The 15,033-nt window shown below is 46.4% G+C and overlaps 1 protein-coding gene across 1 annotated transcript; it reads right to left on the bottom strand.

Annotated features, from left to right (window-relative positions):
* Positions 1-8,447: 8,447 nt before the first annotated feature.
* SAP30L (SAP30 like) lies at positions 8,448-14,785 on the bottom strand. The gene is made up of 4 exons (XM_021552135.4): positions 14,350-14,785; positions 12,483-12,605; positions 10,752-10,850; positions 8,448-8,825 (listed from the first exon to the last, which is right to left on the bottom strand). Exons 1-4 carry the CDS (start codon positions 14,533-14,535, stop codon positions 8,697-8,699), a joined length of 537 nt encoding a protein of 178 aa, XP_021407810.1. The 5' UTR covers positions 14,536-14,785; the 3' UTR covers positions 8,448-8,696.
* Between the last annotated feature and the right edge of the window lie 248 nt (positions 14,786-15,033).

The raw sequence follows: 15,033 nt of genomic DNA, 5'->3' as shown, positions 1-15,033 counted from the left end.
CAGCACCCCACTTGTGTCTCATGCACAGCTGGATTTAAGGCCCAGGATGGAAGGACTGGCAGAGGACTGGTGCTGTGCAGCTCAGGGCAGGGGGTGCAACCATCTAGGCACTTTGCTCAGCAGCTCTGCCACAGCCCTGTGATGCTGGACGAGCTCTGTCTGTGCTGGTTACTCCAGAGCTGAAGTGCAGTAAAAAACCTGGAGGTCCTGCAGCTCCATGAGGAGGAGCTGATCAGAGGGGCCAAGGAGCCAGATGGAGCTGCTGGAACACGAATGAGAGGCACAGGCTGGGAGGAAGATGTGCACTGGTGAGAGGGGAGTGAGAGGCAGTTACCCAAGAGCAGATTGCAGAGCTACAGCACATCCTTGGAGCCTCGCTGAGCCCTTGTGACAGATCCCCAAGGCAGGGAAGGCCCTTCTTGCTGTTTCCTTTCCCCCTGCTTCTTCTTTTCTGTGAGGAATTCATGTCCTGGCCACCCTGAAAGCTTTGCAGTAACCACAGAAGTAAGGCAATTTATGGCATCACCAGCAGCTCAAAGCTGAAGGGATTGAGAGGAAAAGCATTTTTTTCCCCCTCTCAAACTGCAGCTACCTTGACAAAATTGTCATGGCCTGTGACTGACCTTCAGGAGCAGCTGAGGGGAAAGCAGGGGCCAGTGCAGGCTGGTTTAACTGCCATGGCCAGGAGCTCCTTCTCAAACTGAGACATGGGAAGGAGTTAGGAGTGAGTTAGGAACCCTGAAATTCCCTTCTCTGCTCACCTGGGCTTCCTCCCAGGCCATGGCTGCTGGGCTGGGTGCAGGAGCTGCTGAGAACCCAGACACCAAAGTGAGGTGCAAAGGAGCTGGATACAGCAGGCTTTGCCCACGCAGCTGTGAAGGCCAGGAAGAGACAGGGGGTTTATGGGGTGCCCATCACTGTGCTCTCTGGCAGTCCATGTCTGTGGTAGGAGAAGCAGAAAAGCCACCCCAGCTACCTGACAGTTCCCTCTTCCCCACAGCACCAAGGTGTTCCTGCTGAAGGTGCTGGGGTGATCATGGAGTACTTCCTGCAACACCTAAAGGGAACAGATCTTGGAGAAAGTTCAAAAGGCAATTAAGTAAAAGCACACTGAGGGGTTTTCAGGTACTTAGGGAAGAAGCTAGCACTGCTTGAAAGGATACGAGATGTGAAATCTCCTGGCAAAGTGAGAGTGAGTGCTGGTGGAGCTGTATAGTTATTCCTTATTGGATAGAGGAGAAATTTAAAGGGGAAAAAAAAAAAAAAAAGCAAGCAAGCAAACTCTTGAGTGTCTCTCCCCCACACTCCTCCTGCACGGCCACATCTCTAAGACACAAAACCATTAAATCCACATTCACATATTTCCCTGGTCCTCTGCGCTGCCCTTTCTGCTGGGGAGCAGGGAAGCAATGCCTGGTTTCCATCAAGGCTGCAAGGAGGCCACGGGACGGCTCACGCAGCGGATCGGACGTGTTCAATTTCAATGTCCAAGCAGGAAAAAAAAAAAACCCTCAAAACCCAAACAAACCATTTTTATGATCCCCACATCCCAGCACAGCACAATCCTGCTTCCGGTCTCTGACAGGCACAGGCAGCTCCTGCCAGGGAAGCATCCTCGGGATGGGGACACGGCCGGGTCAGCTGCCCCGGGCTCGGGGGATCCCCCTCCGGCTCCCCGAGCTAACACTGCCCTCGCCCGGCAGCCGCAGGGCCGGGAGGGACGCGCAGCTCTCGGCCCGCCGGCTCCTTTCTTCCTCAGTGTGAATTTGTCCAAAAGACTGAGCAGATTCCGCCTTGCTTTCGAGCTTGAAATCTTCTGTGGGTTTCTTGGCAGGGAGCAAACATGAGATGAAGTAGCATCATTCATTACTCTATACAAATAACAGATTAACTGGCAGGTTATTTCTATCACAAGGCTGCATTATACCCTCTTGTACTAAAGTCAGCACCTGCACAACAGGTTGCTCCTTAAAGCTGTCCTCCTTTAGCCCTACTGCCTTTCCTCATCACTGTGCTGGCAGAAGAGCCCCCAGTCATCAATTTGGGAATGCAAATGACACAGTCTTCTCCTTCCACTGGGGTATGCTGCCCTTATCCTCCCCTGAAGACTCTCTCCTGACACCTCCGAAAAACCCTTGACAGCACACAGGCTGTGTGATGTGATCCACCCCTGGTGCCCACTGGTGTCATCTCTGGTCTTGTCTTCCTCAACTGAGAGCTCCCCGAGGCAGGAACCTCCTGTAGCACAGCAGCACGTTCCAAAATTGTCCTGGTTCATTAAGGCCTCGGACACATCCACAAAGGCAGGCACTGGGGACACCAGGATCTGTTTTGGGTGTAAAGCTTTTGACATCTGATCATCCTCCTCTGTGAGAACCCAAGTATGTGAAATGCTACACTATAGCCTCTTTTCTGGCTAAAAATCAAGGCTAAAAGCACAACTCAAACAGTGCCAGCAGAGTCTTTAAAAATATGACAGAGTTCATGCAAACAAGTAATCAAATCCCAGTTTTTTTTCACTTGCTTCCTCAGTGTAGCAAAAAAATGAGGCACCTTTGCTTATAAGGCTGATGGTCAGGAGGAATATCAGCAAAAGAAATGAAACAAAGCATTTTATGAGTAAGGATCTTGAATACTGGGATAATCCATGTCATTACTGCCCTGGAGCAGTGCCCACTTTGTCAAGTGGGCATGCAGGTTTAACTCTGGACAACAGGAGCTATAAATCATGCATGAAATGAAGCCAAGGATGTGCCTGAGAAAGGAGCAGAAGCACAGGGCTGAACTAGACATAAAGAAGATTCAATAGGAAACATGAATCAAATAAGAAGCTGCACTTGACAGACTCTTCGTGATGCAGGAGGGGAGGAATTCCCATCACAGAAAAGCCCAACACTCCCCAAAATGCAAGGGCACGTGGCTCTTCAACAGCCTCCATCTTTCTTGCAAGTTTGTATTTTTGTTGCATTCAAAAGACTCCATGAATTGCACCTGTGCAACCCACATGGGTTTGTCAGAAAATATCCCATCACCTGAGATTTCTGCTGCAGGCCTGGCATTCCCACTGAGCAGTGCCACTCTCTGCTCCATGGCTGCAGTGTTTTCAGCCCTGGGGAGGTGGGTGGGAAAAGGCAATGGGAAAAGGCACAAAACATTCACACAAAGCACGACTCCCTTGGCTCTGGAACCATCTGGTGCTGAGGGCAGAAAGGCAAACAAGGGAATGTGGGCCTGGTTGCTAGGATAGATCATTTATTAAAGTGAAATTCAGAATTTTATCTTTGTCAGACAGTACAGAGTTAAAGTCTCATACACAGTGGAAGCAGGACATTTCCTACACCTCAGAGAAATGAGTTCTACAGTTTTTGCTATAAGTTACTAAGTTGCTTTAACAATACACAGCTATATTACACAGTTAAAAATACAAGGTGTCCAAAACATTTGGCATAAGATCAGCACAACACATGGAGGCCAGAAACAGAAGAGGGAACACAGTTTTCTCTCCCAGTAAGCCTGCCAAAAGACTCCAAACCATTCTGCAAGTTACCTGCTACCCACCTCCCCTGCAATAGCTGTGGAGCAGAGGTGTGGGTAGGACAGGAGTAAACCCAGCCCTGGTAAGGCTCAGGTAAGTCAGAGGCTCCTGGAGCCTGCTGATGTACAGGATGGCCTGCAGAGCTGCTTGCAAGGGAAGTTCAGGTTTAAAGCAGGAGCCTCCTCCTCTCCCCACATTTTGTTCAAGCATTTAGTTCATCCCAAACAGCTGTGTTCACAAGCAAGTCAAAAATAGGAGACCAGGGATAGCTGTGAAAAGTGCAAGGAGTATCTTACATCCTAACAGTTCATTTGCACTTTGGAAGTGGAAAATGAGAACTCCCTAACTTGATAAGCTAGAGATGGTTAAAGGGCATCAGTGACACGAGGAGTGAGGCATCAGTAACATTCCTTCACCTTTGGGACTTTCTGTCCTTACTCTGGGCAGCACAAGGACTCCTTTTGGAAGGGAGGCCACCTTGTATTACCCACATTTCTGAACTGTAGAGACAAAGTGACTCTAGTGCTCCAGGAAGTCCAGCAATCTGCAAACTTAAACAAAGAGTCCCTCAGCAGACCCCTCCTCTCCTCTCCAACTGCAGCTCCTGCTGAAGATCTCCCATTGGTATTTACATTTGGCTCAACCAAAAGATGTAAAGTGCACAGCTCACCCTCCTCCCCCTCTCATAAAACATCCATCACAAGCGTTGACACAGAACAAATCTCCCTCCACGCTGCTGCTGCTGCTGTGGAAGTGTTTTGTTCAGTCTCCCTGTGGGCCATGTCCTGCTTCATCCTCCCTGTGCCATCATGATCCACATGAAAACTCCCATTTACTGTAGATTATTTCAGCTCTTGTGTTCAAAGCTTCTCTGAACCCAGCTTGCACTTTAGACTCACTTGAAATGCCAGGCTTGACATGTTCTGGTCAATTCTTGCACCCTGGGGTATCCAGTGGTTTACAGCCACATTTCTAAGGAAAACTGGGACACCAGAACACTGGAGAGAAGTGGTACAAAGCTCTGCTTTTCTCAGGCTGTGCATCTAAAGTGCCTGGCAAAAGAAACGTTAATTTTCCTGCAATAGTTTACTTCAGGTTGATAAACAATAATCTTTCAGATTATGGAATTTTGAAAACTGCATTCTGACAGAGCCTCCCTGGATGTGTTTGCACTTTTCAGCCATCAGGCTGCTACTGACTTGAGTCTTTGCATGCTTCCAACTCCCCTGAGTTGAGCTCAAGCCAGTAACTACCAGCAATGATTTCTTCTTCTTCCCTTGAAGTGAGCAGAGGGTCAGCATACAGGATGAAATTAACCCCAGAAGAGATGTTTCTGCATTATTTGGATTGCATACTAATGGCTTTGGATCTATTCAGAACTCTAATTAAGTTAATGGAACTCTGCAATGAGAATTGAGCTAGGCTACGGAATTGCATTAGTCTATATAATGGCCAGAGACCTTCAGAGACAATTCCTCTGCCCCAGGGTGAATGTCACCTATGCAGGCTTGTAAGAAATAAGCTTCCACTATTAAAAATAGAAGATGACATCTGGTCATCCTCCATGCCCCCAAGGCTTGTGCTCCATGGTTCAAAGCTAGACAGAATTTAAGGCCCATCTGTGAAAAGCAAAATGCAAAAAAAAATATCATACCAGCCAAAGCGATTTGGGTCTTACACCTTTCCAACAAGTCCCATCTAAAAATGCTGAGAAAATGTCCCACCTCATGGCTTCACAAGTGTGAGGTTCAAACACATTTAATTTGCCATTTAAAATAAAAAGTTGGAAAGTCTTTTTTTTTTTTTTTTTTAAACTTGGCATGCAGCATAAGGAATCGAACACACAGCACGGTATCGTACACAAGGACAATTGCATTGTTGCGTTTTCTGGTTATTAGACACTAAATGCTTTTCAAGAATCACAGGCACCCTGAACATGGATATTGCTACTGAATTGACGTGTGGTTTCAGTTCATAGCACGGGAGCCAGCAAGTGGCTGACCCTTCCAACAAGACCATCAGCTTTCTGTTGCTCAAGGTGTTTTGCTCTAGCTAAGTTGAGAACAAGGTAATAAGGCATTTGCAAGGGGTTTATAAGGCCATGGGGTCTGACAGCCAAAGATTCTTCTGTTTCTTTGGTGTCTTGCCTCCAAGCTTTCCACCTTATAAACAACTGCTAATGGCTGGTAAACATCTCTTCATCATCACACTTCACTAAGAATTTTTTTTTCCTTCAAAAAAGTATAATTGCTTTAGAAGTGAAACCAGCAAGGATCACATTTAACATCAATTGACTATTTCAGGAAAAAAAGAAAAGAAAAGTTTCCTGGATACCACCTCGGCGCAAAAGCATTCCAGTGAATACACCTGAACAGATGGAACCTGCCACCATATTTCCTTGAAAAGAATAATTTTGCTGCTGGCTACTAAAACACCCCAACAGATTTATTTACTCTTAAAAATAAAGCAAAATAAAATACAACCACAAAAAAAAAAAAAAAAAAAAAAAGTAAATCCCAAACAAACTACATTTTTACAGTTTTGGTCTAGAATCACAGAATCACAGAATCAATTAGGTTGGAAAAGACCTCTGAGATCATCGAGTCCAACCTATGACCAAATACCACCGTGTCCATTAGACCATGGCACCAAGTGCCAGTCTTTCCTTAAACACCTCCAGGGACAGTGACTCCACCACCTCCCTGGGCAGCCCATTCCCATATTTAATCACCCTTTCTGTGAAGAAATTCCTCCAAATGTCCAACCTCAACTTTCCTGGTGCAGCTTGAGGCAATTTCCCCTTGTCCTGACCCTGGTTGCCTGGCCCCCACCTGGCTCCACCCTCCTGTCAGGGAGTTGCAGAGAATGCGAAGGTGCCCCCTGAACCTCCTCTTCTCCAGGCTGAGCAACCCCAGCTCCCTCAGCTATTCCTCACAGGATCTGTGCTACAGATCCTTCACCAGCTTTGCTTCCCTTTTCTGGACCTGCTTCAGCACCTCAGTGTCCTTCCTGAATTGAGGGGACCAGAACTGAACACAGCACTCGAGGTGTGGCCTCACCAGTGCCCACTGGAGGGGAACAATCACTATGAGGCATAACCCTCTCAACTCAGAAACTCATTTTCCCTTGGTAACACCCTCTGATTACATGAGCACTTTGAAGGTTAGCATGCAGTCAGAGATTGTGTCCTTCTAACCATCTGTCCTGAATGAGAGAAGCCAGATCATGTTGACTGATGTGGGAACTACTCCACCCTTTCAATAAGGAAAGGACCAGCACAAATAGGAAATTTTTAAACATTCATGAAATACTGACACAAGACATTCTCTCCTCATTCCTTGAACCTCTCTCTTGTATGATATTCTAAAAATCCATACAGAATTGAACAAGGAAATGCTAACATAATCACACTCCCAAGATGTCACAAATGGGACATGTACCATAACAGAGTATTTCTGCCTATGACAAAGGACTTAAGACATGCTGAAGTTTGTTGAACATGTTTTTGGAGTATTAGCAAACAATTCAGAGTGATGTGAACTTGCTTTAAACTGTGACTTAAATTTTAAAGAGACCCTGGGAGAGCTTTAACAAGAGCTTCACTAAGTGAACCCTTCATGCCTTACAAAACACAATGCAGTACTAAGCTGGGACCATGACCAGTGTGTTTAGCTCTTAAACAAAACTTCATCCAGTTTTGAAATAATAAAACCTGCCATTTACAAAATGCTAGCTCAAGTTTTCTACTGTTCATTTCATTGCTTAAGGCTTGTTAAGAATATCCTCTCTGTGTGGAGTCTTGGCATCTTGTACCAGAATGGAGACACTGGTCAGGACAGCAAGGAAACAGAGCGATGCTTTAAATCATGAGATTCCCCTGAAGAGAATTTGAGGTCACTGGAGAACAGTCAGTCATGACCAACACTTTTAAAAGCTCCTTTTGCCAAAATAATCACTGTATTATCTCTAAGGACACCTCGGCTTTAAATAAAATCAGGGTGATCTCCTCCTACAGTGCCCTGTCAGGGAGCACCAGTGCCACCCTCACTCACACAGCTCTAATGAAAGCACATGTAATGCTCATGGAAGGCAAATGCTTTGATGCTTCTTGCCCATTGCAGAGGGAGATGAAATGTATCATGAAATGCTCCAGTCAGATCACTGCCCTGGTTATGGTGCCTCACCCATATATCTGCTTTATACTAAACAGAGCCCCTGAATGCACATAGCAATTTTGTGACACCTGCTAAAAATTCAGTATAAAATGTGCATTGCTTGTGACTGATACTGACCTGACACAGAAATTAAGAAACTGATGTCTCAAGCCATTGTTTCACTTACCATCACTGAAATATGCATAAATCAATTAAATAAGCACTTCTACCAACATGATCAGACACAGCAAATAGGTTGTGTTTGCCTTAATACCACATTCAGAGAAATGCAGAAATTTTTAAATGCTTACACAAAATTTAATTAGTGAGTTCTTGGAAGAAATTGGAAAAGAAACTGCAGAGAGTTGGTTGGCATCTGTGTCGGATGGGGTCGGGAGGAAAAAAATGGCAAAAAACCCCACCAATTTCAGACTGGTCAAGTAGCATTCACTGGAGTAGATCTGGTGAGCTGGAGCATTTGTAGAAGTTTGGGACTTGAAGCACTAACTCAAGGCAAGACAGAGCATGTGTAGGTGAGCAACAAGCTTCATACAAACTTCTGACCCATGCACCTTGATAATGAATTATATCTCTGCTGCTCTTCCAGTCCTGTACCAAGACAAACTGCATGGTGGTTTGGGATGCAGCCTGAATTCAGTGAAAACAATTCCATCTGGCATTTGAACTGCACTGAGATGTAGATTTCCAGAAATGGTTTAAAACAGCAAGTTGACAAACTCCACAGTTCTACAGATTCATTTGGTTTGCCCATTATCCTCTTTTCTTTATTCCAACATGACTTTGAAATGAGGGGAAGAAGTCTTCGGAAACATGCTGGGCACATGTTTTGAAATACTCCTCATTAGAATGTCTATATTTTTTTCTGTCATTCAGACACTGCATTTTAAAAAAAATTTACAATATACTTTTAACAGTTTTTATAAACCTAAAATGCACAATACCACCTGTTCCTTCAAGGTCTCTCTTATTCCAAGCCTTGTTAATCTTCAGTCAAGTTGTTTGCTGCCTTCTGATTTCTGGTCCAGCCTGCTCTTATTGTTCTTCACCATGTAGATGAAATATGCAAGTGTCTCCTTCTCATTCACTGGAATATTCCTGAAATGACGACTGACAGTCTAGAAGAACAACAGGTAAAGAGACACAAATGCTGAAATTAAAAACTGGAAATAATCAGAACAGGGTTTCTCTTCACTTTCCAAAAACGATTTTATGGCCACTGAGCACATTATCCTTTGAGTGAGACATGCACCAATTCCAAATGTCAGTCCTCATTTACCTCCCTCTCTCTTTACAGCTGGAATGTGTGTATGAACATAGCATAGCCTTGCTATGTCAGCAGGATTTGCAGCCAACCTACAAGAGGAATTTGGAAGCCAGAACGTCCTCCTGCCAAAGCAGCACAGCTTCTCCTCAGCAACATTTTGTGCTGAGATTATTTGGCGAGTGGGTTTTCCCTGCACCACCGTGTTTTGAAGGAGAGTGTCAGAAACACTGCAGCACTTGGCTGTGTGAACCAGGTGTAGCAAAGATTTTTCCAAAATTATTTCCTCTGGACTCTTAAGTTTTCACTGAAAGGAACATCAGAGAATTTTCGATGGGAGGGTTAGGGTTTGGTTAGGGCTACCCCTCTCTGACAGTAGCATAAGCCCTGAAACATTAGCTATTTTTCCTCAGAAAGTGGATGTAGAAAACATGCTGGAGCTGCTTCTCACATGGAAGAAATTCTTTTTTTGGTACCCAACACAGCTCTAGAACAGGATTCTGATGCAGGTTGAGCAATAAGTCACTCCAAGGACATTTATGGAAGCTTGAGTTTCCCTTACAGTGGGATAGCATGAGGAGTGTAAGAGCCTCAGGCAGCATTGATTCAAGCATGGGAGCTGGATGAGGATCCAGCATAGAGTTAAAGCTGTTCAGGCTTCACGGGAAGCTTTAAGTTGTGTCAGCTTTAAGTTAGGCTCCCTTTATTTTCCACCTGCAGAGTAATTGATCTTTACTTTCCTCTTGGGTACATTCATGGTAAATTCCTTAAGCAGGCAGTCCTTCATGGCAGGAGGCAGCTGACAGACATGAATTGGTTAGTTAAAATATAACAAATCAGGACTGCTAATGAGGAACAACCCCACCCTACTTTGTTCAACGTACTCTTACATGCCCTACACTGCACATTCTCTATATTCTATATACTCACTCCCTGGTTGACTTTGAAAGAAAGACAGTGTCTTGCTGATTTTTCTTGGTCTGTCAGGTTTTTGTTCTTTAAAGCATAAGTAAAAGCAAACCAGACACCTGAGTTGTGAAAGCCACAGCTTACAAAATCAACCTCAATACTAATCAGTAACTACTAGAGTTTTTTTCAAGTTTAGAGAAGATTTTTCCCACAGCAAGGCTTCAGATCAAGTCAGGAAAGAAAGCAGAGCAGAAGCAAAGCAAGCACAACTCACCCAAATACCAGAGAGATACAGAGAGTTCTTTCTGAACAAATAGCCCATATGGTGAGAAAGCAGCAGAGGCCCTTAAGAAAAAAGCCTTTTGTAACACAGAATCATGAGGACAAGGGAGGGAAATAAAGAATCTGAATCCATGGACAGTGATGCTGCCTTTAATAAAAAGCAATTCCAATGAGTTCAAGTGCCTGTGAGGAAAGAAAAACTAACAGGAGCACTTAGGGAGACGGTTATTGGGTTAAGTCTGAGTTTCAGCTGAGCAGCCATCCCCAGGTAACACCCAAAAACTGGGTCCTGTTTCTGTTCCCTAAAGGGCACCAACTGGGACTATGAAAAAGGTGGGAGAGGAAGCAGAGACAAACAAGTTACTAAAACAGGCTTTCAACAGCCAGTGCCCATGCCTTCCAAGCCTGTCCCAGGTTTGAAAGCAAGCAGGCAGCTTTCTGCTGGCATCACTCTCTGAAACCTTTCAGTGGGCACTTGGTCCATACCAGTGAGTCACACAGGTGTGAGTGCCCACAAAAGGTGCCCTGGAACAGAGGAGATAAAAAGTTTTCTTGTAACAGAGATAACACCACCTCTGTCCTCACTTACTTCTGCAAGCTGAGCCTTGTTGAGTCCAGGCCTAGTCTGCAATTTATAATGTCTCTTGTAACGTCGCAGGGTGTTCACTTGGAGCTGGAACAAGTCAACCTGGAAGTGATGGAGAGAAGAGGGCATGAGCACTACCTTTAGTTTCTATGAGTAGTTATTTTATCTAAAAATATCTAAAAATAACTGCTTCCTCCTCAACAGGACTTCTCCTTGCTTGCATTCAGAACCACACTGGCTTGTCTTACTGACAAACCTAAGTATATTTTGTATTTGTTAATGCTAAAAGACCAAAATAGCCTCAGGGAAATAGAAATTTTTGTTCTGGTTCACATGCTGTCAACAGAATTGCTGGCCAATTTCTGCTCTCAATTACACCTCTGCAACCTCCAAGCAAAGGGGAACCTTTTGTTCCCACAAGGTTTAAAAAGCTCACACATGAAATAACAATTTAGCAGGCACTGAACAAACGGCTTGTGACATAAAACAGAGTACAGAGATGAAATGAAATTCAAATACTTAAATAGGAAGTGCACAGTTTAGAAGCAAAGGGGGTGGTGGTGAGGTTACAGCAGGGAAGATGAAGATCATGTGGGAAATGCCAAGTTTCAAAGACAAAAGGAATCTCTGCTGAAAACTGAGAGGGAAGTGACATTAAAACTGACACGGTGCAGAGTTCCCTGTTCATCTGGGTGACGTGCATCCATCAGGTTTCAGTCACCAAATACTCTGTGTGCTCTACAGCACCAACATTTTTAGATGCCAACTGGGTCTTCAGCAATCACCCTGGCAACTACTGCAAAGCTTGAACAGGAAAGTTTTGATGGAGAGGCTTGCAGAATGGAAACATGAACAGTGATAACAAAAGGTCAGGTTATCTTAAAAAAAAAAACCCATACCAAAAACTTGCTACTCTTTCAACACCTCCACACAGGAGGTGTGTGCACCAGCTTTGCACCAAGACACAGCTTTGCTGGCAAAATGAATCTGGGTGGCTTCTTTTTTTTTTTTTTTTTAATTTCAGAAATAAACAGCTTTTTGCCAATACGGTTGGCAATTCCAGCAGAGGGCTCTGCTGACTGTGGCCATGCTCTGCTTCTCTGAACATCACCTCTGCACAACTTTTGCCATGTCAACAGTACCAGAAACATCACTGAAGCAAGCGCAGCGCAGTGGCACAGAGAAAGTTCTCTAGCACAGAAAACTTCCCCCAGGCCTATCTCCTGAAAATAAAAATGTGTCACAAACTATTTAAAGGTAGTTTTAAATAGTGCTAAAAAATACCATATATGCAAATATCTGGAGCAGCTCAATATCCATGGGTATCAAATACCCAATCAAAGAGAGTGACCTATTGAATTCTGTAGTGTATTTGCAAAATGATGCATACTCATTAATAAGGAATTATGTAGGGGCATGAGACACCATGAAAAATAACTTATTTTTAGCCTTAAAAAAATAGTATCAAATACAATTTTAACTGTACATACACTAAGCTGTGAAGTTACCTTATCACACCTCTTTTTATAGAAAACTTTACATGGGCAAAGAACTCATAGGGGAATGAAGAAAATTAGGACACCACACGTCAGAAAAATCTCTTCCTGGAAAAGTGAAAGTAACTCCACAGCAGCTTCAATGGCCTTGCAATTTAAAATATAACTATTTTTTGATGTATGAGAACATCTAAGTGAAACTTCAACATGCTAAGAACTGGTAAAGCAGCCCACAAACCTCTGGAACATCCGTGTCGTGCTCAGGAGAGTCACCTCCATCATCGCTTGTCTTCCTCTTCCTTTTGTTCCGAACACTTTGAATGAAGTTCTTGTGAAAATCACAGATATACAGATGCCTCACCTGAGAACCAGAAGTGGTGAAAAAGCAATCAAAAAAGATACGGTGAAACAGCATTCAACAGCAGCCACTTTGACACCAGTGTCAGGTGCATCTCTCAAGACTGGCGTGACCGACTGACATCAAGGAATTTCTAATCTTAAATCCAGCCCTGATATCACACTCTTTATTCAGAGATAACTTACCTTACAAAGACTAAAAGTAAAGAAAACAAAGAACTCAAGCTTCAGCTGAATTGAACCTCTACAGATAATAAATTTGTTTTTTATGGCTGCAATCATCTGTCAGGAAAAAAGATGGGTGCTTGTCTGGAGGAAGTGCATTTATTTCAGGACTTACTAGCAGGTATCTACCAAAACATGTATTATTCTATTCTATTTTTGTGAACTTTCTGGCTTGAATAATACAGAGGATTATTAAGGCAAGTGTTTCAAAACCTTGACAAATAAAACTTGAGCTGATCACCTCAACTAAAACAAACAGACCAAATGCAGAATAGCCTCCTTCCTATTGCTTGTTCAGCAATGGAACCTCCCTTTTAACAAATATAATCTCACTAGAGTTAGCAAAACAAAGGACTTCAAATGATCAAAATTATTTGGTGTCTATAAGGCAAAGTATCTTCAGATAACACAGGCACCCTACATCCATGCAGCCTGCTTTACATTTTCCCTTTGTTCTGACTGTACTAGTCTGATTTCCCCTTTTTGTTTCTAAAGCCTGGCATCTGTCAACAGAGACTCATTTCTAAAATGCAAGAAATTACTATGCCACTAGACAAATCTGCTGAGAACTACAACTGGGAGAAATGCTCTATTTTTCAAGAATACGTTTCAAACTGAGTCACTTTTCCCGTGACACGATGCATTTCGGCTGTGCAGAAGGGACCCAACCAACTGGGGGAGCTGCCAAACAGACTGACTCAAAACTTCACCTATTTTTTTTTTGCTTTTGCTTTGTTTTCAGTGGTTTTGATCTTTACAGATCAGGCGAAAAAAAAAAGCGTGCAGAGCTGAATTCCGTTAACGAAGTCACTTCTGAGAAATTCCTTCTGTGATCTGCTCTTCTCTGCCGGGCAAATAACCCGTTTCTATCTGGAGCTGACAGCTGTCAGTGTCATTAGGCAGCAAACCGGGCTGCTCCGTGTGCGAACAGACCCTGCTGAAGAGGCAGCACAGCTCACTGCCAGCTTGGTCTCTAACCTGCTTCGCCACAACACCAATTCTTCGCAATTAAAGAAGTAACGTCAGTGCCGCCTGACTGAAGCAGCAACCACAGCGCTGTTTTCACCTGACAGCAGCAGCCTTTCCAAGCCGAGACCGCAACGGGAACAGCACTCCTGCCTCCCAAGCACGGACAGCTCGCTCCTTTGCCTCCCTGCACACACCCGCCTCCCCAGCACGGCGTTCGGGGCTTCAGCTACGTTATGCCTCAGCAGGCGGGCAGTGCCACAGGGAAAAGCCGGCTCTGCACGGGGGGAACGGCCGGGTGCAGCCAGGCACGTCCTTCCCTTTATCCCGAGCTAAGGATCCTCCCCGTTATCCCGAGCTGTAGCGCTGAGGATGGGCGAGCGCGGTCCGCAGCTCCGCGTGTGCCGCGCCCGGCCCCGCTCGCCCGGGAGCTCAGCTCGCCGGGCGGATCCGCGTCTCCCCGGAGGCACCGCAGTGCGGTGGCGCCCGCAGCCGGCCCGGCCGCCCCGCCGGGGGGCTCGGCAGCGCCCGGCAGCCCCGGCCGAGGCCGCACTCACACTTTTGTCGATGTCCAGCTTCAGCTTCTTCTGCGAGATGCTCTTCTGGATCCTCTTGCTGAAGGACGCGTTGCCGGCGGGGCGCACGCAGCGGTCCCCGTCGTCGATGAGGCAGCAGCTCTGGCCGTAAAAGGGGGCGGGGGGCGGCCCATCCCGGCTGTCCTCCTCGGTGCTGAACCCATTCATCGCCCACCTGCCCGCCCCTCACCCCGCGCGGGGAGCCGACCACCGGGGGACCAACTGCGGGGACGGAGCCGCCGTCACTACCGCGCCCTCGGGGGGACCCCGCCGCCTCCGCGGGGGCCCCCCGCTACGGCAGGGGAGGGGACCCCCCCGCCGCCGCCGCCGCTCAGCGCTGCCCGCGGCTCGGGCCGGGCCGGGCCCCCCAAGCGCCGCCGCCCGCGGGGAGCCGGGACCGCGCAGCGCTCGCACACACAAAACCGCCTCCCCGGCCGCGGAAGTCCCGCCCCCGGCCCGCAGGCGCGCCTCTGATTGGGCCGCGCGGCTGGAGGGGCGGGGCGCCCCGCGCCGCTCCGAGCGCCGATTGGCCGGCGGAGCTGTCCGTCCGCCGCCGGCGCCCGGCCCCCGCAGCCGGAAGGTCGCGGTGAGGGGCGCGCGGAGGGAGCGGCGGCGCCCGGACCGTGAGGGGACGCGGCCGCTCCCGGCGCTGTCCGCGGCCGCTCC

Source organism: Lonchura striata, chromosome 13 (assembly GCF_050655825.1).
Source record: "Lonchura striata isolate lonStrDom1 chromosome 13, ASM5065582v1, whole genome shotgun sequence".
Classification (NCBI taxonomy): domain Eukaryota; kingdom Metazoa; phylum Chordata; class Aves; order Passeriformes; family Estrildidae; genus Lonchura; species Lonchura striata.
The sequence above is the reverse complement of the archived record's forward strand: the minus strand, read 5'-3'. Positions and strand labels throughout refer to the sequence as shown.